The following is a 24,727-nucleotide window of genomic DNA, read 5'->3' as shown; positions in this document are numbered from 1 at the left end:
GAAAAAAAAAGATCTTCGGTCAAACGGACAAACCGGCTGAAAGAATAGAGTTGTCTGTGTAGATGATCACACCTTAATCAGGATATTCCAATCATAGTCATACCTGAAGCTCACCAAGCAACAGACTCTGTGCTCCGTATTTCACTCCCCACAGGTGATCTTAAAGCTTTAAGGGGATGAGCCCTGGCCAGTGCCTATGCTGGTTGGAGCATTGTCCCGTACACCAAAAGATGGTGGGCTCAATCCCCGGTCGGGGCACGTACCCCCATTTGCGAGTTTGATTCCAGTCAGGGCGAGTGCGGGAACCAACCGATTGATATTTCTCTCTCACATCGATGTTTTCTCTCTCCCTCCCTTCCTCCCTCCTTCTCTTCCTCTCTCTCTAAAATCAATAAACATATCCTTGGGTGAGGGGGGGAGGGGCTTTAAGGGAATGAAAATTACCTCCACGAAGGGCCCCCTAGTGGAGCTTCAGAAAACAGGATGTATCCTTATCATACAAAATGCATTCACAGCTCTCAAAGGAGCCAGGGGTGCCAGCCTCACTGCCCCACCTCCACTCCTTTCCCTGCACCTGATCTGTTTGCAAAACACCACAACAGTGTGGGTTGTTTGATGTTTTTCAGGACACCATTGAGATCACCGGAACTTTTAAACACCGCAAAGTGACCCTCGTGGAGGAGGGCTTCAACCCTGCAGTCATCAAAGATGCCTTGTATTTCTTGGATGACAAAGCAGCAACGTATGTGCCTATGACTGAGGACATTTACAATGCCATACGTGCTGAAACTATGAAACTCTGAATATTTCCAGAAAGAAGCTGAACGGATCCAACTTTAATTTGATTGAAGATTGCGGGGTGCATTTTTCATGCATACCAATAAAGGGAGACTTTTCTAAATTACACCTACACTTTTGCAAGTGAAAAGACTTAGAGATCATTATTTTTCAGTGTGCCCCTACTGTTTGAATTTGCAAACTAAGCTTGTTAGAGGGAGGGAAGGGAGGTGTTTGTTGTTTTTTTTTAATATGTAATAAAATAGATGACTGCCAGCATATGAAATGGTACTGTCCTTCCTTTATCCTGAGCCTGACAGACCCATTGGTAACTTTTCACAGGTGCCTCACTCATAATGATAATGGCAATAGGTAATATAGGGCAAGGAGTTGGGAGGTGAGGGGTTGTGGATCACCAAGGAACAGCCCAATGGAAATCCCGCTCCAGTGTAAGGCTAACTCTCCCCACTGAATAGCACCTGGCCACTGTCTAAAACAGCGTTATCCAAAAGGTGAAACTGCCACTTGGATAGTTCTTAAAGAAGACTAAGCAACAGCACCAGTATTCGACACATAAAAGGTGTTAGGTTGATATTTTTTTAGTCACATCAAGGACTGCAAACTCAAGTACCTTCAGGATTCACATTGGTAATGTGGATGAGAGAAGCAGGTCACAAATGAGTGGGGCAAACTTGAGGATAGCCACTACTCTGCTTCAGTTGGCTGAGTATTGTCATGTGGGAACACCGCTCAGGCACTGCTGGAATCTTCTGATGATTCAGAAACTAGAAACCTGGGTATACATGTGAATCTCCCAATTTTTAAAATGGGAAGTCTCAAAATGTTTTCAATTTATATGCATCGCAAATGAAATATATCTGTGACCCCAGTAAATCCCCAGGTCTCCAGTTAGCACCCCCGGTCCCACATGCCCCTCGGACCTAAGCTGGTTTCATAGCAAAGCCAGTCTCCTGCCAGAGAGCCTGTCCAAGGACCCCCCGCCCCCGAGGCCCCTGCGTTTGGTCTCCCAGGGAGAATTTGAACCCAAGTGATGCGAGTCCACATGACCTTTGTTTCTGAGACTGTCACGTTGTGCAATGTATTACCTGGAATCCTGTTGAAGTGAATCTGGTTGTAAGCAGAGGTTGAAGCAACGACATCATGTCACCAGGGCCACCTTTTTGGAGGAAAGGTCGGCATTACCCTTTTAGCCAGGACGTGGTGTTCCAGGGACCAGAGCCAGCTGGGGCCTGTCCACCTTTGGCATTTCAGACTTTCCAATTAGAAACTCTCTTTCCTGGACTGACGGTGAGGAGTCAGAGGGGATCAGGCAGTTTAGGGTAAGGGCCTCGTGGGTAGGGAAGATGGTAGATAAGGAGGAAATAAACCAGATGGTCAGGATGTGAACAAGATAGGCAGACTGTACCCGCTTCCCCCTCAACCCAAGAGCGGGAACTAAATGTGGGGAGATGAGGGCTAAAGGAGATGCCTGGTGTTTCTCTGAGAGAGCCAACAGAGGGCAAAAGCAGGGACATTTAAACCCCTAGGCTTTGGTGGATCTCTCCCCTTTACCCCCACCCTCCCCTACCTTCTCTCTGAGGTTTGACGGTCTGATCGATGCTTCTCTGTCTCTGGATCTGTTTTTGTTCATCAGTTTATGTTGTTCATTATATCCCATAAATGAGTGAGACCATGTGATATTTATCTTTCTCTGACTGGCTTATTTCACTTAGCATAATGCTCTCCAGTAATCAATAAAGAAATTTAAAAAATTAAAAAAATAAACCACTAGGCTAGTGAGCTTCCGGTTTGGGGAACCTTCTCACTTGTCAAGAACTTCGATACTTTCACTGTAATAAACTTCGCTTCCCTTTGCTTACCCCCTCCCTGCCATAAATTGTCCATGAATTCATTCATCGGCTTCTTGAGACAACGAACCCAGCAGCTCACACTCACATCTCGACAGCTTCCTCAACCTTCCACTTCCCCAAACCTTCATGATTCTGGCCAGATATTGTGATGGGTAGAGGCACCTGCACAGATAAACAACTCTGAAGACTGATTTTTCTTTTCTAAAGGGGTTAGAAATTGTGCCCATAGAAATATCTGAACAAATCATAATTTAAAAGTATAAATGGATATTTTTTAAAACAAAAGGTCTCCGATTTCAAATATATGTTTGAAAACATGTAATCAGTGCATTTATCAGAGGCTATGGGCACCAAAATTGTGGAGAGTGGCTACAGTGTTTGGACAGGTTCAAGCCTCGGACTAATGAGAGGGCACAGTCCTCTCATGGCAAAGCCACGTGCAGGTCCCAGCTCGGAGGGCTAAGCCCTCCCAGCACAATTATAGCCAAAGGCTATATAGTTCAGTGGTTCTCAACCTTGGCTGCACATTAGAATCACCTGGGAATCTTTTTAAAATCCTGATTTCTGGGCCTCATCCTCCGGAAATTCTGTTTCTTTGTTATGGGGTGAGGCCACAACATTAGTAACAAAGAAACAGAATTTCCAGAGGATGAAGCCCAGAAATCAGGATTTTAAAAAGATTCCCAGGTGATTCTAATGTGCAGCCAAGGTTGAGAACCATTGCTATAGTTGTAAGCTTGACCTTATGGTCTGAATCTGTGGTCCTAGGTCCCTAGGAGGCTGAGTGATGTGGACTTGATAGAGATCAGGTGCATGTAATTGAGTAGATTCAAAACCCACGAGAACTTTGTAAACATCTTGACCCTGCCCTTAATTTGCCTCGTGGAATCTGGCTATAAAATAAAGACTCAGCTTGCAGGCCGTGGTGCTCTCTCTCCATCAGAGAGGGCAGCGTCCCACCTAGCCCCAGCTTTATTCTCTTGTCTGTCTTTTCTAATCCTTCACCACACCCCCACCCCCCTCAGGTTCACCCATGGCCATGCTGGCGCCACACAAAATGATTTGGAGATAAACCAGGAAATATCAGCATATGAAATGGAAGCTAATGAGAACCAGTATAAAAATGGATACGATTAATCAAGTGCAGTGACCTACCCTAAGAGATGATTTGTTAGTGTGATGCTGGCTCATACATCCACTCTACAAGCATCTAGTGCAGGGGTGGGCAAACTTTTTGACTCGAGGGCCACAATGGGTTCTTAAACTGGACCGGAGGGCCGGAACAAAAGCATGGATGGAGTGTTTGTGTGAACTAATATAAATTCAAAGTAAACATCATTACATAAAAGGGTACGGTCTTTTTTTTTTTTTTAGTTTTATTCATTTCAAACGGGCCGGATCCGGCCCGCAGGCCGTAGTTTGCCCACGGCTGGTCTAGTGGGTGCCTGCTATGGACTGAGAGATGAGTTCAGCACTAGTGTGACGAAGTTCTCCAAACCTCTATCTAGGAAGTCAGGCCAGACGTTCAAGAAAGTTGACTGGGAAGACCCATTAAAGGAAGGTCCTGGCCCTGCCGGTGTGGCTCAGTGGTTGAGCGTCGACCTATGAACCAGGAGATCACAGTTCAATTCCCCGTCAGGATACATGCCTGGGCTGCAGACTCCATTCCCAGTAGGGGGCATGCAGGAGGCGGCCAATCAATGATTCTCTCCCATCATTGATGTTTCTATCTCTCTCTCCCTCTCCCTCTCCCTCTCCCTTCCTCTCTCTCTCTGAAATAAATAAAAATATGCTTTTTTTAAAAAGGAAGATCCTGTTCTTGTGTTTTAACTTTTCAACAGCAATTGTTTTGTCATTGCAGTTGGTGGGGCTGCATGAAGTCTGTAAAGAGGCAGCTACCAGGGAGGATGCGTCACTGAGCACCACTCCAGCACTGTTCACGGGAGGGGGGCTGGCCGGCCAGTGCAGGCCTCCTATCAGCGTGGCTGCTATCCCCCCAGAGCACACGAGGTGCCGTGCTGTAGTATGTATATGTAGCTGGTGGTCTATTCCATTATGATCGTCAATTTCCCTTTGCACAGATGTCATGCTTTTATGAAGCTGTATGCTCCATGAGGGCAGTTTTTGTTTATCTTGCTCATCATTATATGCCCAGTACCTGGCACACAGTAGACAATAACTATTTGTTGCTTTTTCATCTAGCAACCCTGATAAATTATCTGGTTCCCCATGTAACCGTTGGGGGAGGGGGAGAGCAAGGGGAGGAGCAGAGAGAATAAATAGATGATCTGAGTTTTCTAGTTCACATGAGCAGTGATTTTCAAGCTGGAACACTGAGATCACCTGGAAGTCTTATTAAAACACAGACTGCTGCCACCCATTCGAATTGGAATTTGCATTTCTAACCAATTTCAGGCTGTTGCCACGTTTTGAGAACCACTGACATAGAGAAAAAGCATCCAGAGTTACACATCGTGTGTGTTTAGTGTAATTCAGCTCCTCAGAGCAGGATTCTATTTTATTAACTGAGGCTCATATCTTAGATCTGGAGGGACTCAAAGTGCGGCCCCAGGAAAGGCCCAGCAGAAAGCTGCACTTTGTCACCTTTAGCCCACAATTGTTCTTGAAAACTCACATGGGCAGCACATATTTATTTTCTAGGTATACAAACACATATTGTTTGCTGTAGCAAAACTAAAAGCAAACCTCTTTATTTGATGAAAGAAAAACTGGCACCTGGGAGGTTCAGTGCAGGCCAAAGTCGCACAGCCCATTGGCCCCACTAAGCTCCCCCCTGGCACTTACAGGAAGAAACACTTCCTCATAGACCAGTGGTTCTTCGTGTGTGGTTCCAGTACCTGGAAACTTGTTAGACGTGCAAACTATCAGGCCGTGCCCCAAACCGGCTGAATCAGAACCGCTGGAATGGGCCCAGCCATCTGTGTGTGAGCAAACCCTGCTGGTGATTCCGATGCAGCTCAACCAGAGAACCCTGCTTCCCAAGCTTTTGTGTGCAGAAGCAACACCTGGGGATGCTTGTGGTCCACGCACCCCTCTTTGAGGAGCAAGGGACTCTAGAGCAGTGGCTCCCCAACACTGCGGCACATTAGAACTATTTGGGGAGCTGTCAAAAATTCAAAGCCCAGGCCCACCCCATACCAATTAGATAAGATTTTTTTCTAGAGTGGGAGCCAGGCTTCAGTATTTTTTTCTTAGGGCAGGTCACTGCACTTGATTAATCTTATCCATTTTTAAAGATTTCAGGCGATTCCAGTATGCAGCAAAGTTCGGGGACACCTGATAGGGAACAGAGATCATGAAACGTTAAGCTCTCCCCTCCCCAACCCCCCCCCCCTCCGCCCCCCCCCCCCCCCCCAAGCTCTTGACAAAGATTCTCTCCTTGACCAAATTCCATGCCAGGCTCCTCGTCGCCCCCTTGTGGACATGGCCTCAACCTTGTCCTATAAAGAGGTGAACAAACACTGAGTTTCTGACAGGTAAGGCCACCGTCCTAGGATGACCTGAGCCCCTTAAAGTACCTGCCTGCAAAAACGAAAGGATGCCAGAAGAATTGACTGTGTTTTCTATCCAACACCTGAAGATGGGCCCTCTTTCCCAGCCTCTGTGGGAGGGTAGGAGCCTAGCTTCAGTAAACACCAGGGAGCAAACCCAGGTGGCTTTCACATGGACCAACCCCCCTTCTTGCTTTTTGCAGTTTTTCACTTCCCTGACTCTACTGAGTCCCCACCTGTCCCGCTCCCTACGCCCTCTTTCTCCCTTTAAAATACCCAGTGACATCTAGACAAGTCAAAGTTGAGTCCAGTTCCTGCTAAACTCTTCTCCTATTGCAATAGTAATTATTACTGAACAAAATGACTGATTAAAATCTGTTCTTGCCACTTCAGCTTTGTTTGCCTTTGACATTGCTAATATAACCAATTGCAGAGCCACTCCCTAAAAAAGTGCCCTCTGAGATGGGAAGAAACTAATTTTTTGGCCTATGAACTAACTCTGAGCAAGCTGCCATTGAACACAGCTTTTAGTTGACTACAGGGTCCAGAAAACTGAGACAATCCCTAGAGGAAGAAAATTTAAATGTATGGAAGGACCCAGACGGCCTACTGGACTGAGTGCCTCCGGTCAAGTACATCCTTGAACAGTACAGTACAGAGGAAACAGCATGGGCTTTCCTGAAGACGAGAACGCCTGGGCTTGGCCACTTACAAGCCGATGACCTGGAGCCTCAGTTTCCTCCTTTATAAACTGTAAGCCACAGTGCCTGCTTTCTTCAAACCAAGGGCTCCTCCAGACTCACTTTTTCACAGTCAAACCCAAATCTTCAGTATCCTCTAAAAGCAGAATCCACCCGGCTGGCTCAGTGGTTGAGTATTGACCTACGAACCAAGAGGTCACGGTCAGGCCACAGCTCCGGTTGCAGGCTCAATCCCCAGTGCAGGAGGCAGCTGATCAATGATCCTCTCTCATCATTCATGTTTCTATCTCTCTCTCCCTCTCCTTTCCTCTCTGAAATCAATTTTTAAAAAAAATTTTTTAAGCAGAATTCAAAAGTACATGCATTTAGGCTCCAGGATATGCACTGGTTAATTAATCAATGTTTCAGTCGTCAATTAAATCACACAGGATATGCTTTTTTATTTTTCATAGACAAGCACAGTTTATTTCTACATTACATTTCATGTCACAAGCTAAACCACAGAAGCTGCCTGTCCGTGCACCACCCTGGGCCCTTTTTCTCTGACCAAACTGCTAGAACCTTCTGGGCCATGCTAGCTTCAACTCTCCATTTGTATCCTTTTATGAGTCATAAAACCTCTAGGAGAATCTGAAAAAAATTATGAGCTTTCCCCCTATAAAAATGCACATTCACATAAGCACACAGATTCAGCGTACAATTCCGAGGGGCTCGGAGCCTCCCTGAAACACGGGTTGACTCGGCTGGAACTCTGGTCTAGACCGTCGCCTGCAGGGGACAGCAGGGCAGCTGCAGCCCACACTGCAAGCTGCATTCAGGGAAGCTGGGGACGCTGTAGAACTTGATGAGTTTTTTGAAGGCACTTTTCTTCAGCATCATCACCTCTTCAGGAAACCTAGAGAGGATGTTGACTGTGGAGGACCCCCCATTCTTCACGGGGCCCTCTGAGGACAGTGGCTTCTGAGCACTCACAGGCACGCTGTTGCAACTGAGCGAACGCACGGCCTTCCTCTTGTTCCGCACGGACAAGTAATTGATCAGGAAGGAGGACAGCTTGCGCTTGGCCTCTGCTGGGGCCTCTTCGGAAAAGCAGTCATCAGGTGGGTCCAGCAGGGCTTCTAGGGGGCAACCATCTTCCCTCCCAAGACCGGCCCCCACAGGCTGAGGCTGCTTGGCGATCCTTCGGGCCTGGGCTAGGTCATCCTCCGCCCCGCCGACGGACTGAAGGGCCCCTCCACTGCTCAGGGCTCTGGGGCCCCTGGTCTGGGGCATGAGGCCTCTGGCCTGAGGGCTCGGCTGGGAGGTACAGTGCTGACTCAGGATGAGAGTGGCGGCGTCGCGAATGAGATTCCAGTCCCTCAGGATATCATCCCTGGTGGTGAACTGGGAGGTCACAGTGAAGCGGATGATCAACTTGTCCTGGACGGTGGCCGGGATGAGGAAGATCTGGCCAGCTTTAGCTATTTCCTTCAACACACTCTCCGTGAGACAATTAGGACCCTGTTTGAAGGATAAAGAGAAGTGGAGTCTGTATCACATCCCCTGTGAGCAGCCCCAAAAGCCCAGCATTTACAGTTTCCAACATGCTAAGCGTCCACCGAATGGCATCATTCATAGCCACGGATGAGGACATTACCTTTAGACGAAAAACCACCAGGCCAAGGTGCCTCTTGGCAGGAATTTCAAAGAAAGGGTCCTTTCTGACCAGAGATTCAAAATACTTAGCCATTTCAGTCCCCTAGGATTGTAAATAGAGAGAGAGCTGAGATGAATAGTCAGGCAAGGGACAAGCGTGCATAAACTTTCACACGGCTGTGTGGGTTTAAGCCAGGACCTTCGAGCCACTGAGATCCGAATGGATCCCGCCACATTTTTTCTGTTTGATTTTGCTCTTATCCCAAGCTGGACACCCTCCAACGGCTCCCTGTTTCTTGTCGTTTCAGATCTACCTCCGGACTCATGTCTCAGGGCCTTCTTTCAACTCACCCCAGAACCAGAAGGCATGTATTTTGTGAACAAGACCATCTTAGCCTCATATCCTGGCTTCACAGCTTCTTGACCCGCCAAGGGGGCAAGCGAGGGCCAACACCCAGCCCAGGCCCTGCGTTCCCAGCCGGTGCCTCGTGAGGGTGGCGGCTTGTTTCTACTGCACCACAGGCACCATCTTCCCTCGCCTCCCAAACCTTCTCGCCTCACATGCCCTTGCATCCCCTTTTCCCCGATATTCCACAAAGAACGTGTTTGACGCATCATCTCCACGTACACTGTGGAGAGGCTGTGTACCTGGTTAGTGGATACAGAGTTTCTGCTGGAGATGAAAAATTTCTGGAAATTGATACTAGTGACGGTTGCACACATTGTTATTTCACTTAATGCCACTTTGTTGCAAACTTAAACATGGTTAAAATTGTAAAATTTTTTATGTATGTTTTATCATAATAAAAAAGATTTAAGCTTTGAATCATATTGATCTTCCACTGAAATTTGGTAATTTCAATTTTTTTTCTGTTATTTCCAATGTTGTTAACTAAACGAGAACAGGACTTGTCTTCTTTCATTTCTTAAAATTTCTCCAAGTGTCCAATCATATCAAACATGTGCTAAGTAATTGCTATCATCTGGTTCTCACACCTGCTACTCTATTTCAAGGGAAGGCAAGGGATTCAGCTAATCGTGTCTTTGACTAGGATGAAACGAGTTTCTCCAAGCCTCATCCAGAACCCTTGTCTCTCTCCACTGCATGGTCTCTTTAAAACAGTCTCCAAGATCTCTTCATGTTCAGGTCCTCAGGCTCTCTCAGGGAAAGCGCCCTGCTAAACATTTTCTAGCTGTTTTATGTGTCATGCTCTGCTCAGTGTTCCTCTAGCTAACAAAGAGAGGGCCACCCTGAATAGTCAACTCCCAGGAGCCCGAGAACAGCCCCAGACACCTGAGCCCAGCCTTCCTCCCCATTGGGACACACAGCAAACACAGCTCAGCCCACAGGCCTCCCACAAACGATTACATACATGTCTGACGTGCGCTTGCAGATTCTTCACCCCGAAGGACCGAATCACAAACCAGAGCTTAATGGAGCGAAACCGCCGGCTCAGGGGGATCTGCCAGTGCTAAAACAGAGGAACACAGCGCCAGGTTAGAGACAGGACGCCGCTCCCTCACGCACTCCTGGGCCTTAGCATCCTTGCCTGCCCAGCCCTCCAGGGATGGTCGGTATCACCAGATCTCTGAAGCAGTTGCTAAGCAGCAGCCAAGGCAAGTTACCCAAAGGCTGCCCTGTCATGTGACGAAGTCACTGGTGAAGGTGACTGATAAGTCCATGTCCAAGAGCAGGACAAGTAGAAACCAAGTCCATGACCCTGAACCAAGGAGAAGACACTTTACGTTTAAGTGCACCTTTAAACATTGCATCCAGGCTGAAACTCAAGGTAAGGAAGGGCAATATGTTTGTTTTTTTCCCTAAGGGAACCTCAGTTCCTTGAACAGCAGAAAATAAAGTTCTATTTCTACTCCCTACCCCACCCCCAAACTGTAAAGTACAGCGGTCAAGAGCTCAGAGGCCGGAGCCCCCAGACCTGGTGTCTCCTGAGCTCTGCCCCACCGGGCAGTGCCACCTACTGGTTGCTTGTGAGGCAGAAAAGGAACAGCACCCCCGGGGAAGTGGTTCAAAAAGGGTGTAAAGAGCTTCACAGGAAGTTGACAGTCAGTTTGGGCTATTTACACAATTAAAATGTGAGCCACAAATCACAGTACTAATTCTGCCTAGCCCATGAGATGGTCATCATTTCATTTCACTTTCTCATGCTAACTTTTTCCTGTGCCCTCAGGGGGCATCACTCCAGCTTTCAGATTTCAAATGAGCATCTGCGTGTCAGCCTTTGTTAGAATGAAATTGCCCTTTTTTTCCTGGTGACTAAATTCAACAGAGCTTAAAGTTCAAGGTTGCCAGCACCAGAGATTTGAAATGTTTCCATGCATTATCTCACCAATTTCTCAGATCTGAAAGCAGAGCAAAGGGTGTGGAAAACATTTACAGTTATTCTGATGGGTAATGTGGTTTCTAGTGACCACTTCTTCAAATGTCAGGAAGCTTCTACCACAATTTCTGTTAACTGAAAGTAAATATTGACGCAATTGCATATTTACTTACTCATCCACAGGATTGCCAAATCCTCAAAAACATACTCACCTTCATTCTTTACCCCAACTTCCTGACCCAGGCACAGTTATTGGTTGAGACAGTATTTCTCCCACATCAAATACTAAGCCTTTGATTTCCAGGCAAAGCACTCGCGGTGAGCACCAGCTTGGAAACTTGCGTTTACCAGCAGAGGGCATCAAAACGCGGACACAGAGCAAAATCTGTTAACAAGGAAGACGTCACCTCCACCACTTGTTAGAATCTAACACTTAGATGGACACTCTGGGAGAAAAACGAAGGGATGCTAGAGGCCTTCTCTAAAAAAAAACATTGCTTTCCAGATGCTTATAAATTCGCCACTTTATTTCACCAGCAAATTAAAGGAGAGGCAGAGATTATTTTAATTTTGATTTCTTCACACTCTGTCTATATGTACCCAGTTATTCCTCTTGTCACGATTCTAAAACCAACCCATGCTGACCCAGCGGGGTGACTCCTGCTGATAGTATCGTTTGGACTTACAACGGGTGACATGCTCTTCTTTAACTCGAGGCATTCCCAAACCTCCTCTGTGTACTTCACAATCTTGCAGGTCTCCTCTGCAAGACCATGCCTGCCTGCCCCCATTCACTATTAGGGAGGGATATGATACATCCCTGATGTCAGAGAACCGTGGTCTGAGTTTGGGTGGCTCCACGTCCCCAGGAATGAAGCCCCTAAGTCTTCTCTCCCAGGTGCTGTGGGCTTCTGTTTAAAGCTGCAGCCGCCTGGGTGAAAAGGAGCTGGGGGCACCGGTCAGAGCAGTAGGGAAGAACCCCAGGTCACAGCAAATAGCGGCTTTAGTTTTCCAGGAGTTTCTTTGTAGACTTGAAAATTAAATCCATGGGATTAGAGGTGAAAGAAGAAACGGTACAAAGCAGCACTTTCTAGATGTAGAAATAGAAACAGTAAGGTTCCAGACTCATAGATGCAGAGAACAGACTGGTGGTGCCCAGAGGAGTAGGGAGACAGGGGAGGGGTGAAAGAGGTAAAGGGATTAAGAAGTACAAATTGGCCCTAACCAGTTGGGCTCAGTGGATAGAGCGTCGGCCTTCAGACTGGAGGGTCCCAGGTCCTATTCCGGTCAAGGGCATATACCTTGGTTGCGGGCACATCCCCAGTGGAGAGTGTGCAGGAGGCAGCTGATCGATGTTTCTCTCTCATTGATGTTTCTAACTCTCTATCCCTCTCCCTTCCTCTCTGTAAAAAATCAATGAAATATATTTTTTTAAAAAAAGAAGTACAAATTGTCAATTACAGAATAGTCATGGGGCTGTAAGGTCCAGCATAGAAAATATAGTCAATAATATTGTAAAAACTGTGCATGGTTCCGGGTGGGTACTGGAAACATTGGGGGCACCACTTTGTAAAGTATATGATTATCTAACCACTATGCTGTATGCCTGGAACTAATACAAAATAATATTGAATGTGAACATATAAGGAAGTCAAGGTCCACTAAGTTTCCCAAAGCCACTGCCGCCTCCCCTTGGACATGAGAAGCAACTTATTTGTTTGCCCTACAATTACAGGAAGGACTGTCTTCAAACTGAGGCATTAAATCTGAAGAACCTGTTTCCCCAAGAGATTGTACAGGCTGAGAATGTGGGCGGGTTGGAAAGACTGAGATGCAGCCATTGAAAGCACCGGGAATGTTTAGAAGCATCCAGAAACTCAGGAAGGATGAGGTGGACTCCCCATGTGCCACTTTCTGACCAGAGCTGACATACAGGAGACCCTGGCGGTCACGTGCAGACAGCTTCCGTTTCAGAACCCTCCACCCCACCCCCGCTTGCTCCTGGCCTCTCACCATGAAGTCGGTGGCCGCGCCCGAGTTGGCATGCCTGAGGTAGACGGGGTTCACGCTGAAGGTCTGCTGCAGCTTGTACTTGTTCTTGACCCTGTGGGTTCCCCGTGGGCATCAGTGGTAGAGGCCTCTCCAGGGGAAGCAAGGCTTTCCCGGGGGCTGGGGCCTCGGCTGCCACACTCACCAGAAGCCGGTGCAGTCAAAGTGCACCATCATCCACTTGGAAGGGTTAAAGGTGAAGGAGTCGGCGTACTCGATGCCCTGCAGGAACCCCCGGAACTCGGGACACAGGAAGGCAGTGCCCGCGTAGGCAGCATCGATGTGGAGCCACAGCCCTTCCCTGGCACCTGAAGGGCCAAACGTCACCTGGTTGGGAGGGGGCGCTGGGGTGGGAGTGGGGGTTGCCACCAGCCAACTAAAAGGCATCTCTTGTCTGGCCCAGCTGGCTGGTGGGCTACAAGAAAAGAGCCAGAAAGGCCGGCCTGCTTTGGCTTCCTGGGACATCAAGGCCCGTGGAGATGAGAGGGAGCCTCCATGTGAGGAGTGGGCGGGAATGAGGCCCCACCACCTCCTGCAGGGAGAGCCCACGGAGCCCCACCCTGGCCTGTTCCCCTCCCTGGCCGGGGCCCTCACCTGTTGTCCTCATCCTAGAGCTTTCTGACACAGACCCCAACTTGCCGCTGGCCCGGAGAGCAATGTTAATGCGTCTAATACACGCATTAGAGAGGGATGTCCCTCATCCTAGCTCAGTGATGGCGAACCTATGACACGGGTGTCAGAGGTGACACGCGAACTCATTTTTTTGGTTGATTTTTCTTTGTTAAATGGCATTTAAATATATAAAATAAATATCAAAAATATAAGTCTTTGTTTTACTATGGTTGCAAATATCAAAAAATTTCTATATGTGACACGGCACCAGAGTTAAGTTAGGGTTTTTCAAAATGCTGACACGCCGAGCTCAAAAGGCTCACCATCACTGTCCTAACTGGTTTCTCGTTCAGAGATTTAAACAATCACATGTGGGGTTTTTTTCTGACTTGATCTCCCTCCATGGTTTCCCTACCCTCCACTTCTCATTTTCTTAGCTGGGACCAGAAGACATTTCACTGTCCTCATTCTCCCCCTGCTTTGGGATGCAGCCTGCAGTAAGCCGATTTCTCGACACAAAGTGAGAGGGTGAGAAGCCTGAGGCTTACACTGTCACCTCCTAGGACAGGACGCAAGGGAGAGCAGCTCTCACGCCTGGTCACACCTCTGGGGAAGCAGTGGCCTGGCTGCCTGGGAGGACACATTTGTCCCCTGTGGTGGCTCTTCCTACACTCTCCGCAGTGATCATGGAGGGGCAAGATAACTCCAGAGTTCCTTTCAGGTTCTTGCTCTAGGGAACATTCTAGAACTCATTACTTGTCTTCCCAGCCGGACAGGGCAGACTTACATATGGGGCCCAGCTCTGACAGGCAGTCAAAGGCGCAGACCCCAGTGGTCCCCAGGGTTGCACAGACCTGGAGGCAAACACAGGAAGTTAACATGGGAAAGTGGGCTCTTGGGACACATTTGGCTTGAAAGAAAATTTAACCACAGATATTATCTACCCCACCCATTCCACTAGAGCAGTGGGTATCTCACACTATATTTTACCGTGACCCACAGTAAGAAATGCATCTTAGCCCAGTCGATGTGGCTCAGAGGTTGAGCATCAGCCCATGAAAATTAAGAGGTCACAGTTTGATTCCCAGTCAGGGCACATGCCCAGGTTTCAGGCTCGATCCCCAGTAGCGGGCATGTAGGAGGCAGCTGATTGATGATTCTCTGTCATCTTTGGTGTTTCTATCTCTCTATCCCTCTCCCTTCCTCTCTAAAAGTCAATAGCGACGTCTTTTTTAAAAAACGAAATGCATTTTATATGGTAACCTAGTACCTATATACATGTGTATTTGAAATAAAAGTTTTCACCAAACAATACATAGTCTGGCTACAGGAATGCACTTTGAGATTTTTCTATTCCATTTCTTTTTTTTAATGCTGGTTATGAACCTCCCAAATTTATTTTTTAACACACAAATGAATAGCAACTCAGAAGTTATAAAACATTGCACTTGAGGGCCTTTCTGCTTTTGTTTGCAGCCTGTTACTTACCTGCATTCTGCCAAAATTCCTTCCTCACCTCCACGTCTATCATCCTAAGCTCAGAACACATTCTGACTTACAAAGACAGGCACCAGGCCCCGCTCCTTGTCCTCCTCGATGGCTTTCTGAAGAGCTTCCCCTCGGAGTGAGAAGTTGCTGTCCACGGGCAGAAACTTCATCTTCACAAGAGAAATCAAACCAGCCTTTTCCACTGAGGAGTGAGCCTGGCAGGACCACGGAAACCTGTTAGCAGAGTCATCCTGGGAGGAGCACTCCCTGGAAACTGCTGAATCCAGAGTAAGGGAGCCCCACATAACATTCAACACTTGTCTGTCCCTGCGGTTCCTGGAGACAATCTCACAGGCCTGAGCTCCCCTGAGCCCCAGTACACTCATACCTGGAAGAAAAAGGCTCCAGGGCCAAGACTCCGGAAGCCAAGCAATGGCCTGAAGGTATGGCCTGTGGTGGGCAACTCACCTGGTCAGAGGCGTAGGCAATGAGCCGTGCATTCAGGGAGGACTCGTCTGCCCCGGGCTCAGACGCTTTCATTTCCAGGATTTTGTTCTTTCTTGCCGCCAGCAAGGCAATCAAGGTGGACTCACTGACTGTGCTCTGTAGTGGAAGAAGGATTACCGGTGGCAGCCTCTCCCTGTGTTCTCTTCCAAATTCCCCAGGCTCTTCACAGGGTGTGTGTGTGTGTGTGTGTAATAGCTATTCCTCAAAAAAGCACATAGCTCCTGCTTAAGCTCACAGACCTATTCTGCATTCTCCATTCACAGCACCCTAAGCAACCCTGGGACACCTCTCTCTAACTTTCCAGGGAAGTAATGAAAGCTCATTTTCACCTAAAACCAGCATCTTTATCAGAGAGGCCACAGAAACCAAAAAGAGAATGTTTAGCCCCTGATAGATACAGGTTTGGTTCTAGATACGTTTGTTCCTCTTGTAAAACATGCTTCAAAGAAAGCACTCGCGTCCTGGCCAGTTTGGCTCAGTGGACAGAGAGTCAGCCCGCAGACCAAAGGGTCCTGTGTTCGATTTTGATCAAGGCCGCGTACCTCAGATGCAGGCTCAAATCGATGTATCTCTCTCACGTTGGTGTTTCTCTCTGTGTGTGTCTCTCCCCATCCCTTCCGCTCCCCCCTCCCCAAGAAAAAAGTCAATGGAAAAATATCCTCGGGTGAGGATTAAAAAAATAAAATAAGAGGCTTTAGAGGCTATATTTTCTCATTATGGTGCAGTAAAATTCAAAATAAATAATAAAAAATGGTCAAAATATCTTTATGCTTGGAAATTGAGAAACATTATCCTTATGGTTTCTCTTCATTCATCCACTCAGTCTTCAATGTCTTTGCTTCTGGAAATCTTTAGGAGGCCTGCTGCTGATGGCTCCCTACTATCAAATATGTATAACATATATATATTTGAAGAACCATCATTTGATATATATACAAAAGATAGGGTTGTAGGACTAGACCAGTGATGGCGAACCTTTTGAGCTCGGCGTGTCAGCATTTTGAAAAACCCTAACTTAACTCTGGTGCAGTGTCACATATAGAAATTTTTTGATATTTGCAACCATAGTAAAACAAAGACTTATATTTTTTATATTTATTTTATATATTTAAATGCCATTTAACAAAGAAAAATCAACCAAAAAAATGAGTTCGCGTGTCACCTCTGACACGTGTGTCATAGGTTCGCCATCATCACTGGACTAGACGAACTGATGTGTGCTGTTAATTTCTCACTGCCAAGGGCCTCCTGGACTTAGGAGGGATGGGAAGAACCTCTACTTGCTTCTCTTTACCATTAACATATGGTGTGAAGTGGGACAAGGGGGGGGGGGGGGGTGTTGTCAGATTGTAAACTAAGAAACCTAAATCCAGTAAGACAAGAAATGTGATGATGCATTGACCTTTCATCTTTTTCAAGGAAAAGAGATAGAGTGGAGATGGTGGAAGCAGCCGTGTGGACTAAATGGAAGTTGAAAAGGGAGTGGCAGCAATGGGGGGTGGGCAGCTAATAAGGGGGTGGTAGCTATGCCAGTGATGCTGTTGGTGATGACGGTGTCAACCATGACAGTGACGATGGTAATGGTGATGGTGGCAGTGTGGTGACATGTGGAGACTCCTGACAAACAGGAGAATTGCCCAGGCAAGGGTTTGGCTTATCTCCCACTACTTATCCCCCAGGCTAGGGGGAGCTTTGACAATAGAGGAACCTGCAAGACGCCTCCCCCGTGGCTGCCAGGGTGGTGGTGCAGGAAGTGCTCTGGGAGTCCCAGCATTTTCGCCAGCCAGTCCATGACGTTCATCTCCAGCTCCGTGCACGCAGGGCTGGAAGCCTGAAAGCAGGAAAGCAGCCTCGTCTGGTTAGCCATAGGGCACCAAGATGGGCCCACCAGCCCCAGAAATACATCTGTCTCTGCCCTAGTAGTCCCCCTGGCTGTGACATATCCCTGGAGAAGGGATCAAGGCCAGGCCCTGTGCCCCAGCGCCACCCCATCCTCTATCAAACCAAAAAGGGAAAAGAATGTGGGGCTTTGAATTCTTGCCACCCTCGATGCGGTGGATTCTCCTGGGACTCCAAGCCCTAGAAATGGTTGCCTCCATTGGGCTCCCCAAGTCCCTTAAATACCCAGCTGAGAGGCATGCTATAAGCCAGGAGGACGTTTTAGGACTAAGAAAGCAAGCACTACTTCCTGGAAATGCTAGCATCTATCTTCCCCTCTCAAGCCGCCCCCCTCCCAGCCCCCAACACACACACACACACACACACACACACATCCTATAAGAGTTCAGGTTTAAAATATAAACCTATTCTAAGAGTATTCTGGCATAATTTAAAGCTGATTGGTGCTTAGGGGGTTATTAAGGGAAGTCTTATGGCCTCAAAGACAAGAGCACAGATGAAGTTGTATCTACAGGCACCAAAGTGCTTAGTTAGGGTCACAAATGGTGGCAATAACCAGACCTCAGTCCCAATCTCCTCTTTTCTCTCTGAGCTGTGTGATCATGGGGAGATAAGGTAGTTAAGCCTCACTTTCTTCGATCACAAAATGGGGCCAATACTCACGATTCCATAGAATTAGACAGGACAAGTTGAGAACATTTATGTAAAGCTTAAGTCCACAAACAATACAGCCATGGTTAATATTTAACTGGGAACCCTATTCAGAGACCAGGACCAAATATGTGTGCCCCCGGATGTCACTTCCTGCTGCGTCCCCATGGCCACTGGTCATAGGTACAGCCGCTGCTACTCACCCAGGTGAATCCCAAGCAGTTGATGGCATCAGCCAGCATGTCGCCCAGCAGTGACGGCCATGAGGTGAGAGCTGGGTAGTAGGCGTGCATGTGGGGGCTCTGCCAATGTACCACCTGGAGGCAGAGCAGGTACACAGGTGACACCGAGGCCTGTGCAGGAGGCCGTCCTCCTCCAGAGCCCCTCCCTGGCAAGGGGAAGCACCCCGTCTGGAGATGGGCTGGCATTTTAAGACAGCCGACTAAGTGACACGGCTCCATAAAAATAAGACAGATTCATGGTGTCCTTGCCACCCACATTGCTCATCCTCTCAGCTAGCCCTTCAGTGGAGCATTTGCACGCATGCGAATATGTGAAATGGAAACTGCTATAGTAATTAGAGTTGGGGATTCTGGGTAATGTTCACATTAGTCTCCAATGCTTATCTCCCCCGCCACCCCTGCTCAGTCATAAAAAGAAGGGGAGACTGTTGGGAACAGCCGGTTGCTTGTCTCATCCAGTTTCGTGAAAAGCAGTCTTTGTGTTATGGATCGCTGAGCTCTCTAGGCAAGCATCTCCTGTGGGGGTGAATGGATTCAAGTCTGTCCTTAACCTCCCAGTGGGGATGGAGAGAGGAGAGAAGAGGGAAGGAGAAGTGGAAGCCCAAAGGCATGGGGCCCCTGCCTCCAGGCTAACCCCTGAGCCCACCATCAGCGTAAGCTGGATCTAAGGAGGAGTCAAGTGGAACAGGTCCCTGAAGCATCCTCAGGGGCTCACCGGCCTCACTGATGATCTAATCTGGCTTCATCTCACTTCTCTGCAAACACACCGTTTATCTCTTCAATCTTGTCTTTGAGCAATCCTGTTTGTCTCTTCAATCTTGTCTTTGAGCAATCCTGTTTGCCCTCACAGGAAGGTACTACACACACAGACACGACCCTCTGAAATCTGTCAATTCTTAGAAAGCTACTACATATTCATTTCCTCCACAAATGCTTGCCCAACTCCCGTCCCTTTGATCCCTTCCCTCAGCCCATGGAACGCTCTCTTTCTAGTTGTTACACTCTTCTGAGAGCTCATTCGATGACATATTGGTGTAGCATTGAGTTATTTAGGGGGCACAAATCCCTGTTATCCCTCAAGAGCAATGACAGTGTCCTGGACAGCGTGTATGGTAGACGGAGCCTCAGCCTTAAATTCAAAGGCATAGGTCCCAGGCCTACCTCTGCCCCTAACCAGCTGTGTCACCTTGTCTATTGTGAAGCGACTGAACTTAAGCTCCAACGTCCCATGTTTGTATAATTCTTTTTTGAGATCCAGCCTTAATTTCATTTTCTTAAAGGGGAGCTTAAAATTTGTAGGGGATTCAGACCCCATAAAGCCAGGGTCTTCCCCTGCGCCTCTCTCAACCTCAGTTTCTCATCAAAAACTGAATTCTGTCTCCTGGGGCTGCTGTATAAACCGGCCTGGAGGAAATGTGTCAAACGTAAAGCGCTAATGTGGACGGTGATCATCTGGTGATGGACACATCGCTTATCCTGACTTGACTCTAGGGTGATCATACCTCTTCCTCTGCGTTTCACCAGGCGGAAGGCATCGTAGGTAACAACAGTATCTCCCACTCTCCATTACTTAACCTTATTCAATTCTCACAGCACCCGTAGGAGGTAGGTTCTGCCATGATCCCTGTCTTACTGGTGAGAACTGGGGCTGGCGGAGAGAGGCAGCGTCCCCGGGACCACACATCCCTCAGAGGGGCAGACAGCAGAGCCCAAACACCCAGCGCTGTCTGACTCCAGGGCCCAAACGCCTAAGCGGGATGGCATCCTGCCCTCTCCCTGCTGCTGCTCTCCCTTCATCAAGAGTAGACGAGGTTTTTCTAACCAGGATTGGAATTAAAGCTAAATGATTGTTGTTGTTTTCTTCTCTTTCCATCGCGGAGGTGGCTGGGAGAGAAAAATTAACCCCGTTGTTAGTGAGGAGCTGGCCAAAACGAGAAAGCAGAGGGCCAGCAGCTTTCAGGCCAACTCTGAGAGGCTGTGCAGCCTGTGAGATGAGATGAGAGATTGGGCCTCGTTACTGACGTGCTTAACGACATTATTTTGGAAACGCAGAGGGGGGCTCCATCCTCCTGATCCTATCAAGGGGCAATTGGGTGTTCTGGTGAGATATACACCGTGGGATAAGCCAGAGGGACGCTTATCAAAACACACAGATCTCTCAGTCCAGCAGTGAGCCTCTTTGACCGCACTCCCAGCAACCGCTGGAATTTCTCAATCGAATGAATCAGCTCATTTCTGCCTCTTCTGACAGTTGCTTTCACGGCACTACCAGCTTACAGTTGGCCCCTCAGCAGATGACATTTTACAGAATCAAATCCATGAGATAATCTTATCGGGGAGCTAGCCTCCTTAGTAAAAGTTTTCTTGATATAAAAATTTTCAAAAGATGCTTCTGAACTAGGCTGACTGGTCAGAGAGATGGGTATGTGGCTTGGTGCAAACTGGCCATCACTGTCTGAGTTTGAGTAGCTTCTCACCCCTGCCTCCAGGCACATTTCCCTCACACCTGAGTCCACAGCTCTTCAGGGCTGATGGGAGCAGGTCCCCAGTCGGCCTCGGGAAGAGCTGCTGGGCATGTGCTGGTCAGAGCTCCAAGGCCCCACGGGGTGGAGGGAGCGGGACGGGCACAGCTGACGGAGGGTGCCTGGGGGCACGGCACAGCCTAAGGCCCTCAGTCACTCACCAGTGCTGCGTAGGAGAAAGGCAGAGCCTTGGGAGTAAGACTGGCCCAGATTAAAGTCCTGGGTTTTTCAGGCACAAACTCTGCGGCTTTGGGAAGACAATGAACTCTGTGCCTCAGTTTACTCACGTGTAAAGCAGGGATCGTAGGGTCACCGTCGGATAAAACAAGCTGGCCTGCAGTGCGGCTGGTACAGTGCCTGGCCTGTAAAAGGCAGCCCTTCCAGGGGAGGAAGGCTCGTGCACTTTTAGCGGGAATGCCTTCCTCAGCTCCTCACTCCTGGCGGCAGGGACATCGCCAGGGCCCTTGGCCCCGAGCCTCGGCTCCAGCCCCAGCCCTTGCAGCATCCAGCTTCTGTCTGCGCCCTGGCCCCTGGCTGCCCCCAGGTCATGCCCTTTGTCTCCAGGAGTGGGGGCAATTCAGGGAAAACCCCTTGTTACCCCCCCAAAAGCAGCTCAATCACAAGGCCTCCGCCTGATTAGGAAGGAGGTGGCTGCACCTCATGGAGGAGAAAGGGGCTGACGGGGCTCATTCAGCCCCCCAGGTGCCCAGCCCTCGGGGGCTGTGTTCTCAGGCTCCTTCTTGCTCTGTCTCATGTCCCGGAATTCTGTGGGAGCCCCTGGTCCTGCGGCTGTGCTTCAGGGACCACCCAGCCCCCTCTCCATCCTGCTCGCCACAGGCGTCCTTGCTCCTCACTTCCCCCCACCCACTGGATCGCCACACTTCTGTCCGACGGGGCCCTGGACGCAGTCCTTATTCTCTCTCGCTCCCCACCCGACACTACAGCTCCCTTGGCATCAGAAACCAAATTTCGGTCGAAGTCCTGGCCCTCCACCTGCCCAGAAGTTGGGTTTGAATGTCGGCCAAGTGGCTGAAGGGTCATCCCAGGCCTTTCTCATGCCTCCGCCCACCCTTCTATGCCCCAAAGTCCAGAGTCACTCCTGTGACCGCATCTCACCCCAGGCATGATGACTCGCTCGATGTCCCCAAAGATGCTGTCCCAGCTGTCGGGGTCCTCGGGCGCGCTCTCGGGCAGCTGGGCTCGCAGGTAGCCGGGCCGCACATCTGGGGTCACCCGCCGCTCCCGCACGCTGCTCAGGTACTGGCAGATGTAATCCACCATCTCCTTTCCTGCAAGGGAGGCAGAGGAACCAGCCTCGTGTCCCCTGACTGGGCCTGGCCCAGGTGTGCTGTGCCCCTCCTGTCTGGGCTAAGAAACGTGGTGAAAGGGAGATGGGTTCATGGGGGGTAAGGGGGGCCGGATGCCCAGCAGAGGCCTTGTCTTCAAAAGAACAAAACGAGTGAGGGAGTGAATGAATGATGGAGGCAATGTGTGAGTGGACAAATGAACAAGAGGGAAAATCTCCAAAGCATAAAACTCCAGGGTCAATGTAAACCCTTTCCTTTTCCTCCCCTTCCCTGGTCTGTATCAGCCTTAATCATCTCTCCCACCTTTCTCCCAACAACAGAGCATCTGTTAATGCAGTGGTTCTCAACCTTCTGGCCCTTTAAATACAGTTCCTCATGTTGTGACCCAACCATAAAATTATTTTCGTTGCTACTTCATAACTGTAATGTTGCTACTGTTATGAATCGTAATGTAAATATCTGATATGCAGGATGGTCTTAGGCGACAACTGTGAAAGGGTCGTTTAACCGCCAAAGGGGTCGCGACCCACAGGTTGAGAACCGCTGTGTTAATGCATCGCCTTACAGGTTCAGCAGAAACTCTGTGGCTCTTTCTATCCAAATACTGTTACACACACACACACTCACACATGCACTCACACACGCACACAGACCACACGCTTTGTTAGCACACATGGCAAGTTCCCATTCCGGGTTCTGAGGAAAGGGGAAAAATCTATCTGTTCACCACTCCCAATGGATCAATAATTCCTCATGTGTTTTAGAGCCGTAAACTTCTTTAAGAATAGGATGAAAACTATAGGCTGACATACATGCAAAATTTGGTCTATAATTTCTGAGGTTCATGGAATTCCTAAAGCACAACCATAGGCCTCAACTAAGAACCCTGCACTCGCCTGAAATCTTGCCTTAATCACTTTATCTCCCTTCCTGTGCTTAGAACATTTTTTAGATGCTCCCTTTGCCCCCCCCCCCAAAAAAAAATTTAACCAAATGAATGAACAAATAAATAGGAAGAAAGGTAGTCAAGTCAAACACTCGGAAGCCACTGTAAATTATTTATTCTCTCTTCCCGTTCAGTTCTCCGGGTGGGAGTTTCAGCCTGCAGTGCCCCTGTTGGAGTCTCTCTCTGACTCTCTTGCTCCATCTCCCCATCTGTGTCTGCGTATTCATCTCTCTTTCTCAATATATAGAATTCCTCCTTGGTAGTCCTTAAGCTCCTCTTCCCCATGGAAAAAATCAAGTAAAATAAAATAGAGAAAAGGAAAGGGAACCTGAGCCTCTTCCCTCTACACCACCTCATGCAAAATTCTTACGACGGCCTCGGACAAAACTGTGAGTGAGCAAAAGCTCCCGTGCCCTTCTCTTTGCATTTTGCTCTCCTTCGACCCTCCCAGGGCCCGATGCTTCTCGTGCCTGCAGCAGGCCCCCACCAGAGGCCTGAGAGCCCTGGACCTAGCCCTCCGCTTGTCCAGGGACAGCACGAAATGTATTTGTGTCCCACTCACACACAAGCACCTGCTCTCAGGTGAAGGTGCCTTCGGAAAGCAACGATAGAAGCTAGTGCAGGTTAACGTCTACCGGCTAACAGCCACTTAGCCTGAGTGGAGGAGAGAAAAACACTTGGATCTGACACAGGACAATACCTCACAGCAAAGGAATCTCAGGCAACAGAACCAGATAGAGGGAGGAGGATATAAAAACTTAGAAAGAAATTATAAGCAACGAGCTGCTTCCCCACTCAGGAGAGCGATGCCTGGACATGGGATAACCGTTTGGTTTTGCTCGGCACACAGGCTTGATGGGTAGCAGGTGCACACTGAACTTTTACGGACTATATGACTAAAAGAAAGAACACTACTGAACAGTTCCCACATAGGAAAATGAATACTAAAAAGGAAACGATCTTGCAGTGACTACAGAATACGTAGGGAATTTTTTTCCTATTTCAGGATACGAATAATCAATTCCCCGTTTGCCAGTTAGTGGAGCAGGAATCCAAATTCTCTATTTTGTGAGAAAGTAGAAAAGAAAAGCATGACATGGCAGAGTGGGCGTATATGAGAGGAAGAATGAAAAAGGTGGAGAAAAGTTTTAAACTCCGGTCCCACATTCCTTTCGCAGAAAAAAAATTGCAGCAGCCAACTCTAACTTCCAGTCAAATGACACCCCAAAATCTAAGCACCCACAGCCGACAGCAGCTCTTGCGGCTGGCAGTGGGGAAGAGGGCCTGCGATGCCCGTGGCTCACCTCTCTCTCTGTACTCCTCAGGCTCCATCATCTCCGTCAGTGCCTCAGTCAGTCTCACTCCTTCTCACGGACACTCAGAGGTCCCAGGGGCACTCCTGGGCAGCAGGACGGGGCCCTGTATTTAAAGGGTTCTCCTGCTTCCACCTTAGCTCCGCCCTCCAGAAGCCCTTCCTCTAGGCTGAATTAAGCCACCCTTCCTCTACCAACGCTCTGAGGGACAGTGACCACGACCTTGATCAAGAAATGGAGGAAAAAACGTTGCACTTAGCAACCCGAGCCAGCAGGGAAATGTGGTGAAGAGCCCTCAGTCCTTTCTGCCCCTGGCTTCAGACACGGCCAGCCTCAGACAAAGCTCCCAGCTTGTA

General features: G+C 48.6%; 2 protein-coding genes across 2 annotated transcripts in view; one reads left to right on the top strand and one right to left on the bottom strand.

The window, feature by feature from the left end:
• The window catches only part of SLC27A2 (solute carrier family 27 member 2), a 43,875-nt gene extending 42,826 nt beyond the window's left edge, over window positions 1-1,049 (top strand). Inside the window, exon 10 of the mRNA XM_070404657.1 lies at window positions 627-1,049. Coding sequence (XP_070260758.1) covers window positions 627-803 — 177 coding nt within the window. The 3' untranslated portion in view covers window positions 804-1,049. The remainder of the gene's footprint in view (window positions 1-626) is intronic.
• A 6,254-nt stretch (window positions 1,050-7,303) lies between these two features.
• HDC (histidine decarboxylase) lies at window positions 7,304-24,447 on the bottom strand. The gene is made up of 12 exons (XM_070404644.1): window positions 24,363-24,447; window positions 21,922-22,094; window positions 18,245-18,358; window positions 17,200-17,322; window positions 15,453-15,587; window positions 15,056-15,199; window positions 14,284-14,350; window positions 13,030-13,192; window positions 12,849-12,939; window positions 9,870-9,968; window positions 8,498-8,599; window positions 7,304-8,361 (listed from the first exon to the last, which is right to left on the bottom strand). Exons 1-12 carry the CDS (start codon window positions 24,391-24,393, stop codon window positions 7,618-7,620), a joined length of 1,986 nt encoding a protein of 661 aa, XP_070260745.1. The 5' UTR covers window positions 24,394-24,447; the 3' UTR covers window positions 7,304-7,617.
• Window positions 24,448-24,727: the final 280 nt, after the last annotated feature.

This window comes from Myotis yumanensis, unplaced genomic scaffold (genome assembly GCF_028538775.1).
Source record: "Myotis yumanensis isolate MYYU_CA2020_CCGP unplaced genomic scaffold, mMyoYum1.0.hap1 SCAF_1, whole genome shotgun sequence".
NCBI classification, from domain to species: domain Eukaryota; kingdom Metazoa; phylum Chordata; class Mammalia; order Chiroptera; family Vespertilionidae; genus Myotis; species Myotis yumanensis.
This window is presented reverse-complemented; position numbering and strand designations above follow the sequence as displayed.

Coding starts and splice junctions, on each gene's coding strand:
- HDC (XM_070404644.1), bottom strand. CDS start 24,393: ATGATGGAGCCTGAGGAGTACAGAGAGAGAG. Junction 15,588..17,199: donor ACGGGGGAGGCGTCTTGCAG/GTTCCTCTATTG, acceptor CTTCCACTACAG/AGCACAGTCAGTGAGTCCAC. Junction 9,969..12,848: donor GCGCGGCCACCGACTTCATG/GTGAGAGGCCAG, acceptor CCTCTGTTTTAG/CACTGGCAGATCCCCCTGAG.